The following is a 17403-nucleotide window of genomic DNA, read 5'->3' as shown; positions in this document are numbered from 1 at the left end:
GTTGCAAATATCCTCAATACTTGAGAACATGACAAAAATAAGAAATAAATGACTGGTCCTTTAATTTTCAGAACATAAAACTTACGGGAAGAAGTCATCAGTCTTGATTGGCCAGGACTCACTTGTTGCATGTTTTGCATCAGTGTAAATTGATGGAGTAGAATAGAGGGCATTAACACGCCCATCCTGTAAGTATAAACAATTTCCTAACTGTTAAATAGCTACAAAAGATTCTGAATGATAAAATTTTGAGAAAAAAGAGAAAGGAACATGAAACAAAGAAGACCCATCCTAATTAAATTAATGAAAAAAGGGACGATGAAACTGGCCAGTTAAATAAGTAAGAAATTATACATGCAAAAAATAATAATAATCCCCATCTGATCAAAAAACCACTAAAAATGTCAAGCTAAGAAGTTCAATGAAAACAAAAGCATGTACGCCACATTGTTGTGAACCCGGACCTGCAAACTATCCCATCTTGCAACCAAGTTGGAATGTATACAAGGATAGGCACCCAGTGACCTTCTCTCCTGCCCTTGGTTTGACCCATCCCCTGATCCAGCTCCTGTTAGTTCTCACAGGCTTCTCTCTCCTATTATTCCTCTTCGGACCATAATTTATTGAACCATAGCCCATCCCAGCATCTTACTAATCCCCCTTTGATTGGTTCAACTTGCAGCCCAGTGACCTCCCCCCCCCCCCCCCAAACCTTCCCTTTGTGTTTTCCACCAGCTTGATTCCAGCATTTCTTCCCACCCCAATCCGAGCCTCATATTGCTTACTCACTCCCTAAGAGCTCAAGGGTTATGCTTTTGAGTAAGGAAATCAGCAATCATGCCCTGTGGCAGGGCTTTTTTGCCCGAATTAAATTTGTGGTGATCAGCTCCCCTCCCCCCTTCTTTCTTTTCCCTTGATTTGTAATGAAATTATCTATCCAAAAAAAAAAAAAAAAGGACAACATACACCGATAGAAAGCATGTAGTTAACATATTACCATCTAGAATGAAAAGATACAAATACATACTTATAGTCTTGTAACAAAGAGCATTTTACAACAACCACCCCCCCCCCCCCCCCCCCCCAAAAAAAAAAAAAACTCTCCTCAGGTTGTTCAGTTCAGGATAGTATCATAGTAGAAGACTGAAATGCATATCATTAAGCTTAAGCTGGTTATCTGGCAAAAGTATGCGTATGCAACCTAAGAATCCTAGACAGAGCAAAACAAAAAAACACAAATGAACAGAGTCAGCACAAATATACATTTAAAACTTAATGTTGGTCCAGCATTGTATGACACCATTGTGAAGGAATACTTACCTTATTAACATAATGAATAAGCTTGTCCATATTTCTGAACCATGTGTGTGCATATTGATACTTGAAATCCGTCCCCATGGTCCACATTATATGATTTGTGCGAGTTACATTAGCCTGGAAAAAAAGAATAGATTTAAACTGCAAGCCTTAGAAGACCACATACCCACAGAGAGTGGAGGGGTTAGAGATAATCTAATTACATGCTATGGTTGAACATTCCTTCACCAGTGAAAGTAACCGGGTGACATAACTTTGAAGACTTATCCTATTTCAAATCAGACTTCTTGTGCCACGTTCATGCTAGAGTTACTTCTATATCACTCGATAAAACTTTTATAGCACACACATTAAGGAAATGAGATGCTGACTAAAAGCTTCAACTTCAATTGATGTAATCACATGTAAAGGCAGGGTCTAAAGAAACTGTTAGACAATCCTCTCACTCTTCCATGAGAAATCACTCTTAAGCAAGCCTTGCAGTTAATAGCAGTTGTATAAGAAATTATGCAGAAGAGCTCCTAACCAGAAACATAGGCATTTGACAAGAAACAGGTGATTTTTGTCTTACCTGTGAGACTGCAGCAGCTACAAAGTCATTAACACGCTCTTCAACGTTGTAATCGAACAAACTTATATCATCCTTAAATCCAGAAAAGAGACATAAAACTAACTACGAGAAAAAACTGATGCTCAATAATGAGTTAACAATTTACTCTCCGTTTTACCTGAACAATAGAGGAATCATCATTAACTTCAAAATAGAAACCACGTGGAGGTTCATAATTCCCCTGATGGAATGCTCCAGAAAAAATCTGCAGAAATAGAAAAGCAATAATGACTTATTAAGCAACAATAACACCAAAGTTACAAAACTATTGTCCCCCCCCCCCCCGGGGGACAAAAAAGGGGTACTGCCACACTCACTGCAGGCATGTAATCAGCATTATGCCCTTACCCCCATTTTACAGAGGCAGTTTTCCAGCTAGAACCTGTGATAATTATGCCCTTACCCCCATTTTACAGAGGCAGTTTTCCAGCTAGAACCTGTGATAATTAGGTCATCATGGAGCAACCTTAACATTGTGCCAAGGTTTGCCCCTTAAGAAAACCACCAACAACAAAAACAATGAGACTTCTTAATGGGGGACAGATAGAGAAGGGGAGAAGACTGCATGTGCAAACTCAAGCTTCAGCTTTTCATCTTTCTATTCCATAATCATTAAGCTGGATATCAGGATTTAAATAATAAAAGAAACAGACTTCACCAAAACTAGGACTCTCTAAGGATTTAATTTATTAAAACTATGCCTACATATCCTACCCAAACTAAAATTCTGCTTACATAATTATCTCAGTAAATAAATAATAAAACCCCAAATACCTTAAAAAGTCTCACGCAACAGCATCTTATAGGGTTATTGTTAACATTATTGTAGCATAAACAGCAACTTGAGGATGGCTATGCTGTATCAGTTCTCCCAGAGTCAGAATAAAACTCAACCAAAGGTTCATAGAAAAGGATCTACATCACGTGAGTGGCATCCACAAAAACTGGCTTTGACTGAGAGACGATCCAATCCTCCTCACATTCAACCTCCATTATGTAAGGGGTTTATGATAACAATGGTGGAAAAGAAAAAATCGGAAGTGACCGACAGATATGGGGTAATAGAATTGAACCCTTATTTTCCCAGACTTCTATTTTCACAAAGTCTTCCTTTTATTTTCTCCCCCCCCCCCCCCTTTTTTTGGTATTCCATGTTCATAGCAGAACAACAAAGGATTGGAAACAGATGATGGGGCTGAAAGTCCATAATGGAGGATTGATATTCAATCCTGCTTGTCTGTCTTATAGAGTTTCTTTTATTATTATTTTTAAAATTACAGCCCTGAGCAGAAGAACGAAAATAGGTTGGGGCTGGCAAAGGAGACGGGCTTGGGATTTCAGTGAACATCAGTAAGTCGGTGGACAGCTGCAGCATTTGTGTCAGTCACAATTGCAGAGAAAAAGACTAGGGAAAGTGAAGGGAAGTAAGGACAGTACACCGGAAATGAAAGACAGATAAATCTCAGGATGGAGAAGAAATAGCAAGGAAGACAGACTAATAGGGAAAAGAATCCACGCAAGGAGATTTACCAAGGTTTGAGGCTCTGATAGCAAATAATGGTGCGCAAAGTTGAGAAGACAAGGAAGAAATAAAGGGTGAGAAGAGTGCACATGTATAAACATTCTTTAGCCATTTCATCTTTCCATGCCACAATCATTAAGCTGAATACAAGCATTTAAATAATAAAAGAATTAGACTTCAATAAAACTAGGACTCTTAAGGATTTAAATTAACTAAAATTATTACTCTGTATCTTACCCAAACTACAAATCTGCTAACGTGATCATCCCAATAAATAAAAAACAGAAACCCAAATATCTTTTAAACTATCACACAAAACAGCATCTCCTATTTTATTCCCTTGTGAACTGGACTTTGGACCCACCAAAACTGAAGAACAATTTCATAGGGTTACTATTCATGTTAATGTAGCATGAACAGTAACTTGGACTCCTGGAGATGGCTGTGCAGCATCACTTTGCCTTTGATGAAAATGATAGGGGAATAATTACTTGTGTCCATAGCAATCACAGCCATGATTTACTTATAATAAACGTGAACAATAGAGATTACAAGTATGCCTCCAATAAAGAATATACCAAAGCTAGTACCCTACTTGCATGGAACACCCTACTGTTAAGTCCCTTTCTGAAAACATCAGCTAACTGATCACCCAATTGAACAAGGGGAATACATTTAAGTATACAACTAATTGATCCAGCTTTTCCTTGATAACAATAGTCTATCTCCATGTGTGTCATGCAGAATTGGAATATGGACAATGATATAGCAGATTCATCATCTGCTACAAGAAGTGAGTGCTAACACCAAGATCATTATGGAGACCCTTAAGCCACAAAAGCTCACATATTCCATGTGCGACAGCACAGTATCCTGCTTCTACATTAGACTAAACAACGGCATCTTGAATTTCAACACCAAGTGATAAAACTCACATATTGCACATGCAACAGCACAATATCCTGCTTCTACATTAGACCAAACAATAGCATCTCAAATTGCAACACCAAGTGATAAAACTACCTCTTACAAAGGTGCAATAGCCAAAACTGAAACTTTGATCATCTGGACATGCATACCAACTGACCAGACTCATCGCATGAGCAACATCTAGTTGAGTATGGAGAGATATATCAACCTTCCCACTAGTTGCTTATTGCATCCTCTGTCAAATGCATAACCATTTTTGCTCTGCGGATGTATAATAGCCTCAAGAGTATTGACAAGGCAGACAATCAAGCATTTCACACTCAGATGAAAGGTCCAAGTTATACTTCCTTTAGAGAAGAGGATTTCCTTTGTAGAACGAGCAACTTCAATCTCAAGGAAGTAGCACAATTGCCTAAGTTTTTGGTCTCAAGCTCTTGTCCCAAATAGGTTTTTCAATTTTGTAGCTTCAACTAATCACTTCCAGTGAGGATTGTGAAATCCCCTAGGATCCTAATCCGAGACCTCACTTGCAAGTCCAAGAACCCGAAGCTCTACGTAGAGACACAAGTAGAGACAATTGTGAGCAATCCAGATTGAAACCAATGGGTTGGGAACAGAATCCATGGACATGGCTGGTGGAGATGGTGAATCTAACACTCTGATGGATTTTAGAAGGAGAACAAGTTCGAACCCCGATGGTTTTGGAGGACGGATTTCTCACTCACGGATGACAGTGTTGGCAGGTTCTTTAGCCCAAGCAAGAGCCCTTATCTTATTCTACAAGGCTAGACAAGCATCCCAGAAGAACCATGCCGAAAAACCACCTTCTATGCGATTTTGGAGGGGGGTGACTGTCGAGGCGGTTGGTCGGTTGACTGACCTCCACCCTAGGTGATTGATCCATGACAACAAGGGGACAAATGGGTTTATGGCCTCTAAACCCCCTATTTTATAGCCCCTTAACCCTAAAACGAATTTTTATCATTATTAGATGGCAGAGAATCTCAGAGCACGTGTCAGTGAAGGAAGAAGCGATATTCACAGAGTGAAGTTGGATTCGGGTATATTCGAGAGGTAACCTACCATCTTCTTCTTCTAAAATCCTTGTTTCTCTTTGAATCATGGTTGAAGGAAATATGAGACACGATTTGAGGAATTGATGTGATTAGGGAAAATCATACTGACGTAATTTCCTAATTGAATCTAGCACATGGGTGATTTTTATGTTACCTATAGTTGTTGATTTTACTCGAAAAATACCTCAAAGATAAACTAAATATATGAGATTGTTAAATCTATATTTATGTTTTGATCTATGTTTAGTTGGGGATGTTCAAGCATGTTTTTGGGGAAGTTTTCATGCCCCCGAATGACCTAAAACTCGTTAAAACTAGAGAATCAAAACTGGCGGAGTTCTAACCTGGGTGCAGTTTGCGCACCTAGAGTGTGGCCAACTGATCTCCCCTATTTTGGATAGGGTGTTTGGTACAGTTTGATGCCCTATTTCGTTTCCAACTTAAACCTAATTAAATCGATATATTTTCAAGGGATTTTTGTTGCATGACAGCCTATAGTTTAGTGGAGTTTCTTGGTTTCTATGGGAAGTTTCAATCTCCTATCAGGTGAGGGATTCAACCTCACGTATGCATATGTGTGATTCATGCTTTTTGCCTTTGTTTTCTTATCGCCGATGCTACTGTTAGTAATGCTTTATGATGTAAAGTATACATGCATGGGTAGTTAATGGAACTGTGTAGAATCATGAATACCTCTTGTTAATTTATTCCTCTTACATTATGTGATTATGTTATGATGGATTGTAGGATGCATTCATATGTAATTTCTACCCAGGGTTGTGGGCTAGCCCATTGCCCTTGGTCCCTTAGAAGCATATAGACTCTATGGACATACTTTAGGTGTCTAATTGCATAGCTAGGATTGCCCTATATCATGTTGTTACCTATCGGCATGGGTATTGTCGCCATCATTGACAATGGTGCCAGAGAATGTGGGTGCCCAATAGCTTGGTGGTGAGGGGACATATTGATACCACGTGTCATTCGTGGTAGGGTTGCATATGGTAAAGCTTGGACTTGTGGGAGCCCAATAGCTTGGTGGTGAGGGGACACAAGAGTGTCCACCCTATTATATGTGGATGATTATAAGGTAACAAATAGATAGTCCGAGTTGGTTGGTGCCACAGGATACAACATTTCCTAGTTTAGGCGAGGATATTGGACCAAGTTGCTTGGTGCCACAGGAAAGGTATCTGAACCTAAAATAACATGATTGAGTAGATGACTTATTGCATTGGACTAGGGATGTCCTTGACACGTACTAGTTCTCATACCAATAAAGAGTGTGGCCCTAATCCCCAATCATGGTCATTGATTGGACTTATATCCATATAACTCGATCATGAAGCCCAGTTCATTCGGTGCCATTGGGGTCTATGTGAGACTTCCCAGAGGAGGCTGGTGGTGATCATTAACATGTGTCTACCTAGATAGAGACTATCATGGTTAAGTGCTTGGGAGAACACCTTCATTCCATCGCATATCATTCTTTTTTCTTTTATAAGTTATCTATTTGGAAATATGATGTTGATGATCTCGCTAAATCCGTTTAAAGTCATCACTTGTGGAAACCTTTTGTTTTTAAATTGTGTTACAAGTTATAATGACCAGGCATTACAAGAGTATGAGATGTTGATGGGTTCGTAAGAGCTACCAGATGGTAGGGATGACGACCTACACCATGACATGTTTGCATGTCTGAAGTGCTCATATGGCACTCAGCCCTTTACATAGGAAAATAGTTACCTTTAGAGACAATGAGACTTTTGAGTTTATAATTTATCATCTAGTTAAGTACCCTAAGAAGATGTAACCGTGTCAATACATTTTATCCTCCCTTTCGAGACTCCATTTTATTCCATATTCCTTGTTAGACAATGTTCATTTATTGGATTATTTGTTATTCTTGCTCATTTGATTATGTTGTTGTGTGAAATGTTTGTGGTATTGTTGTGGGCCTGATCTTGTGAATATGGATCACATCCACGGGTATTCAGGTGAGTCAGATACCGGCTGGGTGAGGTGTGGCAAGAATGATGTCATCAACATAGACGATAAGAACAGTAGTTCCACACGTCTAGTGACCCTTCCGCACCCAACCTGACTTTGTACTTATCATTGTTCCATTAACTCTCTATTTCATTGTACATACCCATTTCCCACAAGTCCCTTTCCCAGATGAAGAAAGACTAGATCCCACGTATCACTATTCCTAAATCCCAATGACCCTTACCTACTCTACCATAGCCTCTCTATCCATCTCAAATCTGCCTTGCATGCTGCCAAGACTAGGCAATAGATATTAAAGACAAGGAAGATACAAAAGCACAAGAGGAATGAGCAAGGGAATAACAAGACACAGAATGAGAAACAAGATGTTCAGCACAACCCTCCTCCTTTAAAAGAGTAAACATCACTACAGGTAGGAAGATTACCAGGTTCAAATGAGTTGATGTGTGGTCAATGATTTGAAGGAAGCAAATGGCTAGGTGGATTATTAGTACAAGTAATATCTCCTGAATATTGGGAGACCTAGAGCAAGTAAAAACACGCAATGATTTAGCACTTGATACACTGCCAGTATTTACTTGCTCTCCCAACAAAGAAGGGTGCAAATCAAGCTTAGGAAGAGACAATGGGGGCCTGCCAAGAGAAGCAATCAGAGGCACATCGTCACTAGAATGCTCCCCCTAACTAGGGCTGTGAATGGATAACTAAAGCCAGCTTCTAAACCTGCATTCATATCCATTTAGGGGGAATCCAAATCTGTCCAATTACTAATAGGATGTGGATAAGGTAATACCCCTTTCCCATCAATTATTATCTAACCGATTATTGCCCGACCGGTCAGTTATTTAATTAAGTTACCTTGTTCAAGTTGTCTTCTTATTTTTATGAAATTTTAACTTAAAATATGTGATTATTTTTCTAGATTTTGAATTTAAATAGATACAAAGGAAAATCAATAGTAAAAGAATGTAAGAAAATCAAAGACTAAGAAGAGTAGAAGAAAGGAAAGTTGATAAATTCTCAAATCTCAACCCTAACTCTCACCAGTAAAATGGCAAAGATGTCCATGGGTGGTCGAAAACTTAGACTCGATTTGCTTTCCTATCCACTTGGCAAAATCTTTGTGTGTAAAAAATAATAATTATAACAAGGGATAATTACTGTTGCCCCCCTGTAGTTTGATTTTATTACTAATAAACCCCTGTTCTTTACGAAATTACTGTTGCCCCCCTTCCTTATAACGGTGTTAAGTAGCCGTTAAGTTTGAATATGTAATGTCTACTTTGTCCTTCATTAAAATTAAGAAATCAAAAGACGATGCTACCCCCTTCCTTAAACATCATTTATTTTGAATTAAAGAAATGGGCAAAATCCAAATTGGTTTCCCACCTTCACTAAACTTTATTTATTTTGAATTCATTTATTTTAAATTAAAGAAATGGGCAAAATCCAAATTCGATTTGGTTTCCCACCTTCACTAAGCTTCATTTATTTTGAATTAAAGAAATGGGCAAAATCAAAATCCGATTTAGTTTCCCACCTTCACTAAACTTCATTTATTTTGAAAATATTTTAGGTGATATTCAATTTCCAATTTGAGTTGAATTCGATTTTCCTTCTTCGGCGGTTTCTATTTGAGTTTTATTCAATCATGCTTTCTTTATTTGGTGGTTTTGTTTTTTTATTTTTTTATTATTTATTTATTTATTTATTATTTTGAGAATAAAACGTATTATTGTTATTTTTTTCTCAACAATTAAGGGCACTACTGTAACTTGACAAAAGGGTAACTAAGTAAAGAGATAAATATAAGGGTATTTTGGGATTTTTGAGAAAATATAAAGATGCCACATCATCAATAAACTAACGGAACTTAACGGTAGGGGGGCATTACTAATTGTACACAAAGTTAAAGGTTGGGTTAGTAATTTTGAAAAAATACAGGGGATACAGTAGTAATAAAATCAAAATACAGGGGGGCAATAGTACTTATCCCTAATAACAACTATCCGGAAACCATCTAAAACTGAAAACCAATAGGACATTTATCCAAACCCATCCGAAGATAATAGGATGCAAATATGGCATGGCCACTATCCGATCCGTTTACCCCCAACCCTTGACATGTGCCAAGAAAGAATAATATACAGCAGATTCATGAACCAAGGCAGCCATGCTGATGAACATATGACAAGAAGGTGGATGGTAGCACATGTAGACCTTAATCATTTTAGTTAGACTCTCAATTATGATTCTATAAGTCTAGTCCTGTTTTGAGTCAGTTTTCAGGGGAGTTAATGTTATCTAATCAGTTAAAAATTGGGTTAGGGCTCTCACTCCCAGTGTTTTAACACTCTTTTGAGTCTTTTAAATAAGTTTGTAAAGGATACCAGCAATTTCCTTGCAAATGAATTTTGATTTATGAAAAGCTTGTAATTATCATGGTATGCTCTTCCTTTTGTGTGATCAAGGCTCAGCTGGTGTTTGATCCAACCAAAAACCTTGCAGCGGGAAACTCAGGTGCTCTTAACCCTTACTCTTATTCTTCTTCTCCCTGATTGATCAAGTACTCATTTGTTTTCTGTGTTTTTCAAATTCTGCCCAGGGATTTATGTACAAGTGTTCCCCCCCCCCCCCCACTTTTTTTAGGGGTGGAGGTCTCATTTGGCAATATCGTCCTAGGGGCGATCTTCAACCAAGTTGTGGTACTGATCAAGTCCACTGATCTTGAGATATTTAAGATCTTTGAATTCTGCATATCTGCTCCAGTGTAAGTACTCATAACATTATTTTCTGAACGCGATATCTTTTAATATCTGTTTTGTAGGATGTCAAACTATCAGTAGTTGACGATATTCTGTGAGGAATCTTATGGGTGCAACTTTCTTCAATCTGACATCCGAACTGACAGAATTTACCTTCCCCTAGCCTAACAAGAATTTCTTAATCATCTATCCATCTAACCACAAAATCTTTCTGAAACTTTCAGCAAATGTCACTCTACTTATAAGGAGAACTCAAGCTGGATGTCAGATCCATCTGACTGTTGGATTTTGTTCTATTTCATTCAAAAACTAATTGCATATCTACTGTTTTCTATTCTACTTTGGTACTATCCTTTTCTTCTAAATCAGTATTATATTATGAGATGGGACTAGAACTAAACTTGTGGGTAAACCTTTGGGTACTAGCTATACAATTGGTAAGTCTGTAATCTTGTGTGGCCACCCTCTCTTTGCACATGCTGTTAAAAAAGCTACACAAACAAACATGAAAATGGAAAGGCACATGCACAGGATGGGGTTGAGGTGGTTCACCTGAAGACGATGTCCATGGTCGAGCTCTATGATGGTTTCACTGTGAGGATGAAGATAGGGAAACATCCCTACAATGTTTTTCTACCCAATCTCATAACAGATGAGATGAATTTATAGAAAAATAGGTGAAAAAACATAACCTACGAAAAAGACCAAGATGCCCCTGCCCCCAAAAAGCCCAAAGAAAGACTAGAAACACCTCTAAACAGTTTGGGGCTCATAACCAGTCATTTCTGAGAACTCAGTGAACTCCATTTTTGATGATGCAATCATGCATCTATGCAAGCACATTTAGGTCAAAATAGGCCCCACAACATTCTCACAAGATAAATTTAAATAACCACACATGGAGGACTTGTTGAGTCCTTGTGACTACTGGATAAATGAGGTGTAATTTAAGCCAGCCACATGGTAGGTTTGGTGCCCAACGCTGACACATGACCACAGGACAAGCATGTAGATTCCACCTCTTGGTATATTTAGGCATCAGATAATTTTACTTTAAAAATATTAACTTTTCATCCGATAGGCAAACCTTTATTTCAAGACATGGTGAAGTCCAGATCGCTAAAGCTAGACATAACAATAGAAGACAATGCTGGTAATTTCTCCGCAAAGTTACACCAAGCCAGTTCCCATATGGCCAATAACAGATATTCTAAAATTATAAGATCAGATATTACTGAAACCAAAACAAAAACAACACCAAATAAGAAATCAATTATGCTTGAGTGCATGCAGCAACCTATTAACATCAAATCCAACAGATACTAAGGAAACATGAAACTAACCTGTGCCGATGACCCTAGGGTCTTCGAACCCTGCCAGATGAACTCAAGTCTCTTCTCATTTTTCCTTTTTTCTCTATCTTGGTAATCAATACGAGCAAAGAAAAGGGAGTCAAATCCAACCTACACCAATCAATGATGTGTACTTGCATTGTTACAGGAAATACATTTAGAAAGATTCTACAGAAAACTTTGGCTTTAATTTGGCCTTCAATTGTATTTAATGTATGCATTGTTCTCTAAGGAGTTATAAACACCATTTTTTTCCTTTTTGGTCAATTTTCTTTTACTTTTCATCATTGACGTTAAAACAAGAAGAAAACGGGATATTAGTCCCATACAAGATACAAGGAAAACGAATACCTCCGCCCCTAACAAGTAGGCTTGCACGGCAGAGTGACCAAAGGGATCAATCTGCCAGCCAATTCTGGGGGTCACTCCAAACTCTTGCTTGACAAAACGATGCCCCATGGTTGTCTGATCAATCATGTCAATGTAATGCGGTGCTGCCTCATCGTGCATGCACATACCTCCATTTCTGTTTTAATCCAAATCGCCAAATGAAATATAGCGGACAGGGGTTTCATTTTCATGTTAATATGGTAATAACAAAATAACATATATGAAAAAGATAAGGAAACTAGGTTTCAAGAGAAATCAAAATAGCAAATTGGAACAGAAGTGCAAGTTTCCGCTCTTGGATCATCTAGATATATCTATCCCAGTATGCTGCACAAAAGTAACCGAAATGAAAAAGGATTTAAATGAGAGAGTACATAAACTCCAGTTGACCCGAGCTGACTAGCTGCTTGACTGCACTCTTGACTGTCTCACTCTGATCTCTCCACCAACGCTGGAAAAATGCCTGCAAACGAACAAAACCAACAATCAGTTACACGCCATTCAATGGAAGCAAGTAGTGACTGAATCTGGTAGCACGTAAGAGCGAGAAACTCCTACAATTTCAACGTAAATGAATTTCCGGTTCTTATCAGCCAGCAATGCCTGAACTACAGAATCCAGTACGTTCTGAACACATGCCCCCTACGAGACGAACAGAAAAGGAAGAAAGCGTTAATCACAGTTCACGAGCGCGCTTTAACCGGAAGCCATACAAACATAGAACACTGGACTCAGTGAGAGTCATCGGCAACCTGAATGGAATTGTTAGAACCGACATAGTATTGGTCGATTGTCTTCAACCACCCGACGTCATCGTGCGTGTGAGGAACCAAATGAACATTAAGTTTTCCAGGAACAATCCCCTGCGAAGTGTTGTAAGAGATATATATAGATTCCGCGCATAGAAAGGCCGCAAAGAAACTCAGCAAAAGCACGCCGATCGCCATGGAAGGGACTTTGCAAATCGAGCATTCAAGCCGCAACGAGAATGCGAGAATCAGTGTTGATGGGTGATATCGAAACTCAATGTTGGAAATCGATGAACGAACTAACAATTTCCGTTTGTTAGTCCAATAATTCTCGTTTTGTGGGTTTTCCTGGAGTCAACTCGATGAAGTGTAAATCGTGATTTAAAAGCTCACGTTTTTGCATTTTCTCAGCAGCAATAAATAGGGTTCCGTTTTAAGAAATACAGATGCCGGCATAGACTGGGAACACGTCATCAATTGTTGCAGTAAACACTGCTGTGAAACCCCGAAGAACAAAAAAACACTGGTGAATCATATAAGTAAACGATAAATATACTGTGCAGTTCTCTGGTTTTCTAGATGAGGAAGATGGGTCAGTCGGACTTAAAAATATACTTTAAAAAAAAATCATTATCTAACATTTATAATAACCATATTATCTTATAGGGATAACGTAAGTATATGACCATATATACCCATGAATTTAAAACTCAAAGAATCTTACTATAATGTTGGTGTAAGGAAACAAAATTTAAAGTAACAAATGCTAAATCCGCACTGATTTTTAACATTAATGACAGTCAACAGTGTTAGTCTAGTTGAGACTTATACGTAATATATTACATTAAAAATATTCAATATTAATTTCTTGCCTATTAAGGAGACCTACTAGTAAAAAATCTTATCAGTTTATTTTGTTTTTTGAGTGGATGCATGTAAAAAAAATTATTTATAAAAAATATCACTTAAAATACATATAAGTATAAAATAAAAAAAATTCATGGTAGGCGAAAAGCAACTGATAACCTAATCATGTTCACACAACAAGAGGAATAATGTTGCTTTGTTGTTGTATGTAGTACTATGACAACAAGAAAAGGAAGTAAATGGTACTAATGCTTATTTACTCTGACATACATCAAGTTATATATACAAGTTATTATATTTTTATATTGTATAATGGGCTTAGTATAAAGTTCAATGCATATATTAAATTTTTTTCCCCTTTAATGGTGGAAACATATATTATAACTATAATACAAAAAGAGAGTACAGAAGACATAAAATATTATGTTAGTGGAGGTGGACCCAAACACTTGGATATCTTTGAAGGGAAGGCAACTTAAGTAATAATACTTTGATATTTTATTATTATAACAATTTATACTGGCACCCCCAAATATAGGTCTTAAAGCAATGACACCCATGGTGGGAAATCTCGCAAGATCTCAGCGAGATCTCGTCAGATATCTCGCTATCCAGAGATAACGAGACAAGATCTCATGCGAGATTTGAGAGAGAGAGAGATCTTGACTCGAGATCTCACCAATATCTCGCTAACAAGACAAAAACGACTGCTTTAAAGCCCCTGTCTTGCTCGAGAGACGCATATCTCACCTCTCTCGAGCCCTTCTCTCGCTGGGTTGCCATATTTTTGCCGAAAAACTCAAATTTTGGCCGGAATTTGTTGGGGATTCAACATAGCAACATCATCAACTCATCTAAACAACAAATTCAAGCATATTTCAAGTGATCTTCAAGAAATGTAAGATTTTCCCCCAAATTTGAATTTTTTTTTCAAATACAAGGTTCTACATTGGTTGTATGAGTGTGGTATAAATATATGTTGATGATTAAGCTTTGATCTACAATTTCATGGAAAACAATTTAATTTTCTGTTATTATTATTATTTTTAATTGTTATATTTAAAAAATATATTATCTAAAAATTTAAAATTAAAGATTATAAATAAATACTTATGATATGAATGTGATTATTATTTATGTTAAACTAAATTTAGAGGGCTATAATATTATCTATTAATATTTTGATTATCATGTATTGTCTATTTATTTTTTAATTTAAATAATTAAATAAAAAAGTATGAAAATAATATTTTATTAAAAATTTATCCCTTTTTTTTTTTTTTAATGATGCTTATATTATGTAGTTTATTTTAAAAATACAAACATGTCTTATTGAAGAATCACTATAAGGGTGATTTTGTCAGACTTAGATTGACTAGATTTGCCACCAACTATGTAGCTCTGAAAAGCTTCTAGAATAAAGTGGTGGGTCTACTACACATGTTTGCAAGTGCGGAGTGGTTTGGTTGGAATGGATCTAAACATCCTGATGCAGTACTAGCCCAACAAACCATTGCTGATGATTCATTTTGAAGGCAGCTGAATATGACACTGGGTATTATAGAGTCTATTGTGTTTGTTTTAAGGATGGTGGATTCGGAGAAGAAGCCCATAATGCCCTACATATATGCTGCCCTTGAGCAAATGACAGAGTTGGTTAGAGTTGCTGCCCCTAGCTCCTTCAAATCATACGAGAGGATCATCGATAATAGATGGGAGATGCACTTGATGCATCCTTTGCACTTGGCTGGTGAGTCACTTTTAAGTCTTTAAATTTTTGTTATATACTTTAATTTACATTTTATATTTGTTATAAATTATAAGTTATAATTTATAAACAAGTAAACAACCAAATCACTAAGTCACTAACCAAAATTTTTATTTCCACAATGCAAGCTTATTACCTCAACCCAAAGTACCATTACAATAATGATATGGGGTTTGATGTAAGTTGAAGAATGCGGTGCAAGACGTGGTGGAGAAGCTTGTGTCAAATCCCGTCATGTAAGGGACAATTAATGGAGAGGTGAGAACTTATTCAATTGTTTCTTCAACTTCTTGCATTAGTGCATTAAGCATATACATAATACAATAATTGAATAATTGGTGTACAGATCAGGGAGTTCAGGGATGCCTCTGGGAGTTTTGGAAAGCCTCATGCAGTTGCAACTAGGCAAAAAAATGATCCTGGTAAATAGTCCATTACTCTATAAGTCATTAAGTCTATAAATCTATAACCCTATAAATGATAACTGATAAGTCATAAAAATATAAAGATCTACTTGCCTAATGCATTCTTATATTTGGTTATGCAGTTGATTGGTGGGTGCTATATGGAACTAGTGCGCCAAATCTCAGGGACATAACAATTAAAGCACTCTCACATACTTGCAACCAGAAACGAGGAACTAGAGCACCTTCTCGCTCATCCATAGTAAGGTACGAAACATATTGGGGAGTAAGAGGCTTGAGGACTTAGTGTATGTGCATTACAACATGAGATTGAGAGTAGGGCACATATAAGATGATATAGATGACGACAATCGTGAACCAATTGAGTTGACTGGTATATTCCACGAGCCTCCCGCAGAAGATGAGGAAGATGATGTCATATATCAGTGGGTTAGGGATCGAGGTGGCCTAGTGTTGGATGGGCCAGAAGGGCAACCGGATCCTACCATTGCTACTGCTATGGGCCCAAATGTTGTGGTTGAGCACGTATCTTCTTATGAGGGTCAGGCTGCTGTAGCGGCATCAAAAGGACCAACTGTACCATTTGTGGAGCCACCTGGTTGACTTGAAACAACTGAGGTGACGACTAGTAGTGGGGATTCAGATGATGCCGATGATACCAGAGGCCAAGTGGCCCAAGTCAGCCCATCGAGTTCGAGTCATGGAGGCAATCAGGCTGGTCATGTTTATGGTGGAAGTCAGCATCAACAAAGGGAGTCACCTTCACCAGGTCCGAGTCATCCGACACATGCGAGCCACAGTTCCCCTATCTCTCGGACTTATGCTATGAGTAGAAAAGCCAGATCAAACCAAGGGCAGGGGCAAACGAATGATGATGCGAGAATCCATGATCTTGAATTGAACATGGGAAGCATGAACCTAGATGGCTAGATCAAGGTCAGAGTGATTAACAACAGCAGAGTTTGGACACTTGCTTGTCATCGGGGTACCAATACGGGGATCACAACACCGAGTCAGATTACAGTGGATATTCTTCATATGGAGGTCATACTATTCCTTAAGACCCTGCACCTGGAGAGTACACATATGGGAGTGAAGGTGGGTTGTTAACTGAGTGGTTTAGAAACCCCTTCCCACATACTCAACAACAACAACAATGACTCTTTCACCCACCCACGATTGACGGTTATCCCAGAGTGCTATTCCTTCAGTATTCTGACATGGAGACACATCAGTTCCATATAAATCGATATGTGACATACTACAGTGATGGATTGACTTGGGAGTCATATGTGGCCACCGTTCATAATCAATTGATGTAGAATGCTGAGTGATACTCTTAGTCTTAGTCTTGTAAGTTGTAAGTTGTAATCTTCTAATTCTTAGTCTTAGTTTTGTAAGTTGTAATCTTCTTAATTCTTATGGTTGTAAAATTTTGAAGACATTTAACAATTTATTACTTTGAATCTTTGATAGTTTGAACTTTGATCACTTGTTGACTTGAATACTTGATGTGTAATGTTATTGTATTTGATATTTGATAGTTGATAAATGATAATTCATTAACTTGAATTACTTGATATCTTTACATTACATGTTGTCTCTAAGACTCTAACCTTGCA

The 17403-nt window shown here is 37.7% G+C and overlaps 1 protein-coding gene across 2 annotated transcripts in view; it reads right to left on the bottom strand.

Moving 5' to 3' along the window:
• Positions 1–13324, bottom strand: part of LOC149006207 (putative alpha-mannosidase At5g13980) — a 55751-nt gene extending 42427 nt beyond the window's left edge. For both annotated transcript variants that reach the window (XM_089164908.1, XM_089164907.1), the window contains exons 1-9: positions 12725–13324; positions 12531–12614; positions 12347–12435; positions 11934–12108; positions 11574–11693; positions 2046–2132; positions 1889–1960; positions 1321–1434; positions 86–186 (exon numbers count right to left, since the gene is read on the bottom strand). In XM_089164908.1, the coding sequence (XP_089021034.1) occupies positions 86–186; positions 1321–1434; positions 1889–1960; positions 2046–2132; positions 11574–11693; positions 11934–12108; positions 12347–12435; positions 12531–12614; positions 12725–12919 (1037 nt within the window). In that variant the 5' untranslated portion in view covers positions 12920–13324. The remainder of the gene's footprint in view (positions 1–85; positions 187–1320; positions 1435–1888; positions 1961–2045; positions 2133–11573; positions 11694–11933; positions 12109–12346; positions 12436–12530; positions 12615–12724) is intronic.
• Between the last annotated feature and the right edge of the window lie 4079 nt (positions 13325–17403).

This window comes from Hakea prostrata, chromosome 8 (assembly GCF_041222555.1).
Source record: "Hakea prostrata isolate BN-2017 chromosome 8, UWA_Hpros_2, whole genome shotgun sequence".
Classification (NCBI taxonomy): domain Eukaryota; kingdom Viridiplantae; phylum Streptophyta; class Magnoliopsida; order Proteales; family Proteaceae; genus Hakea; species Hakea prostrata.
Note: the sequence above shows the minus strand (reverse complement) of the source record. Positions and strands in the feature narration are given on the sequence as shown.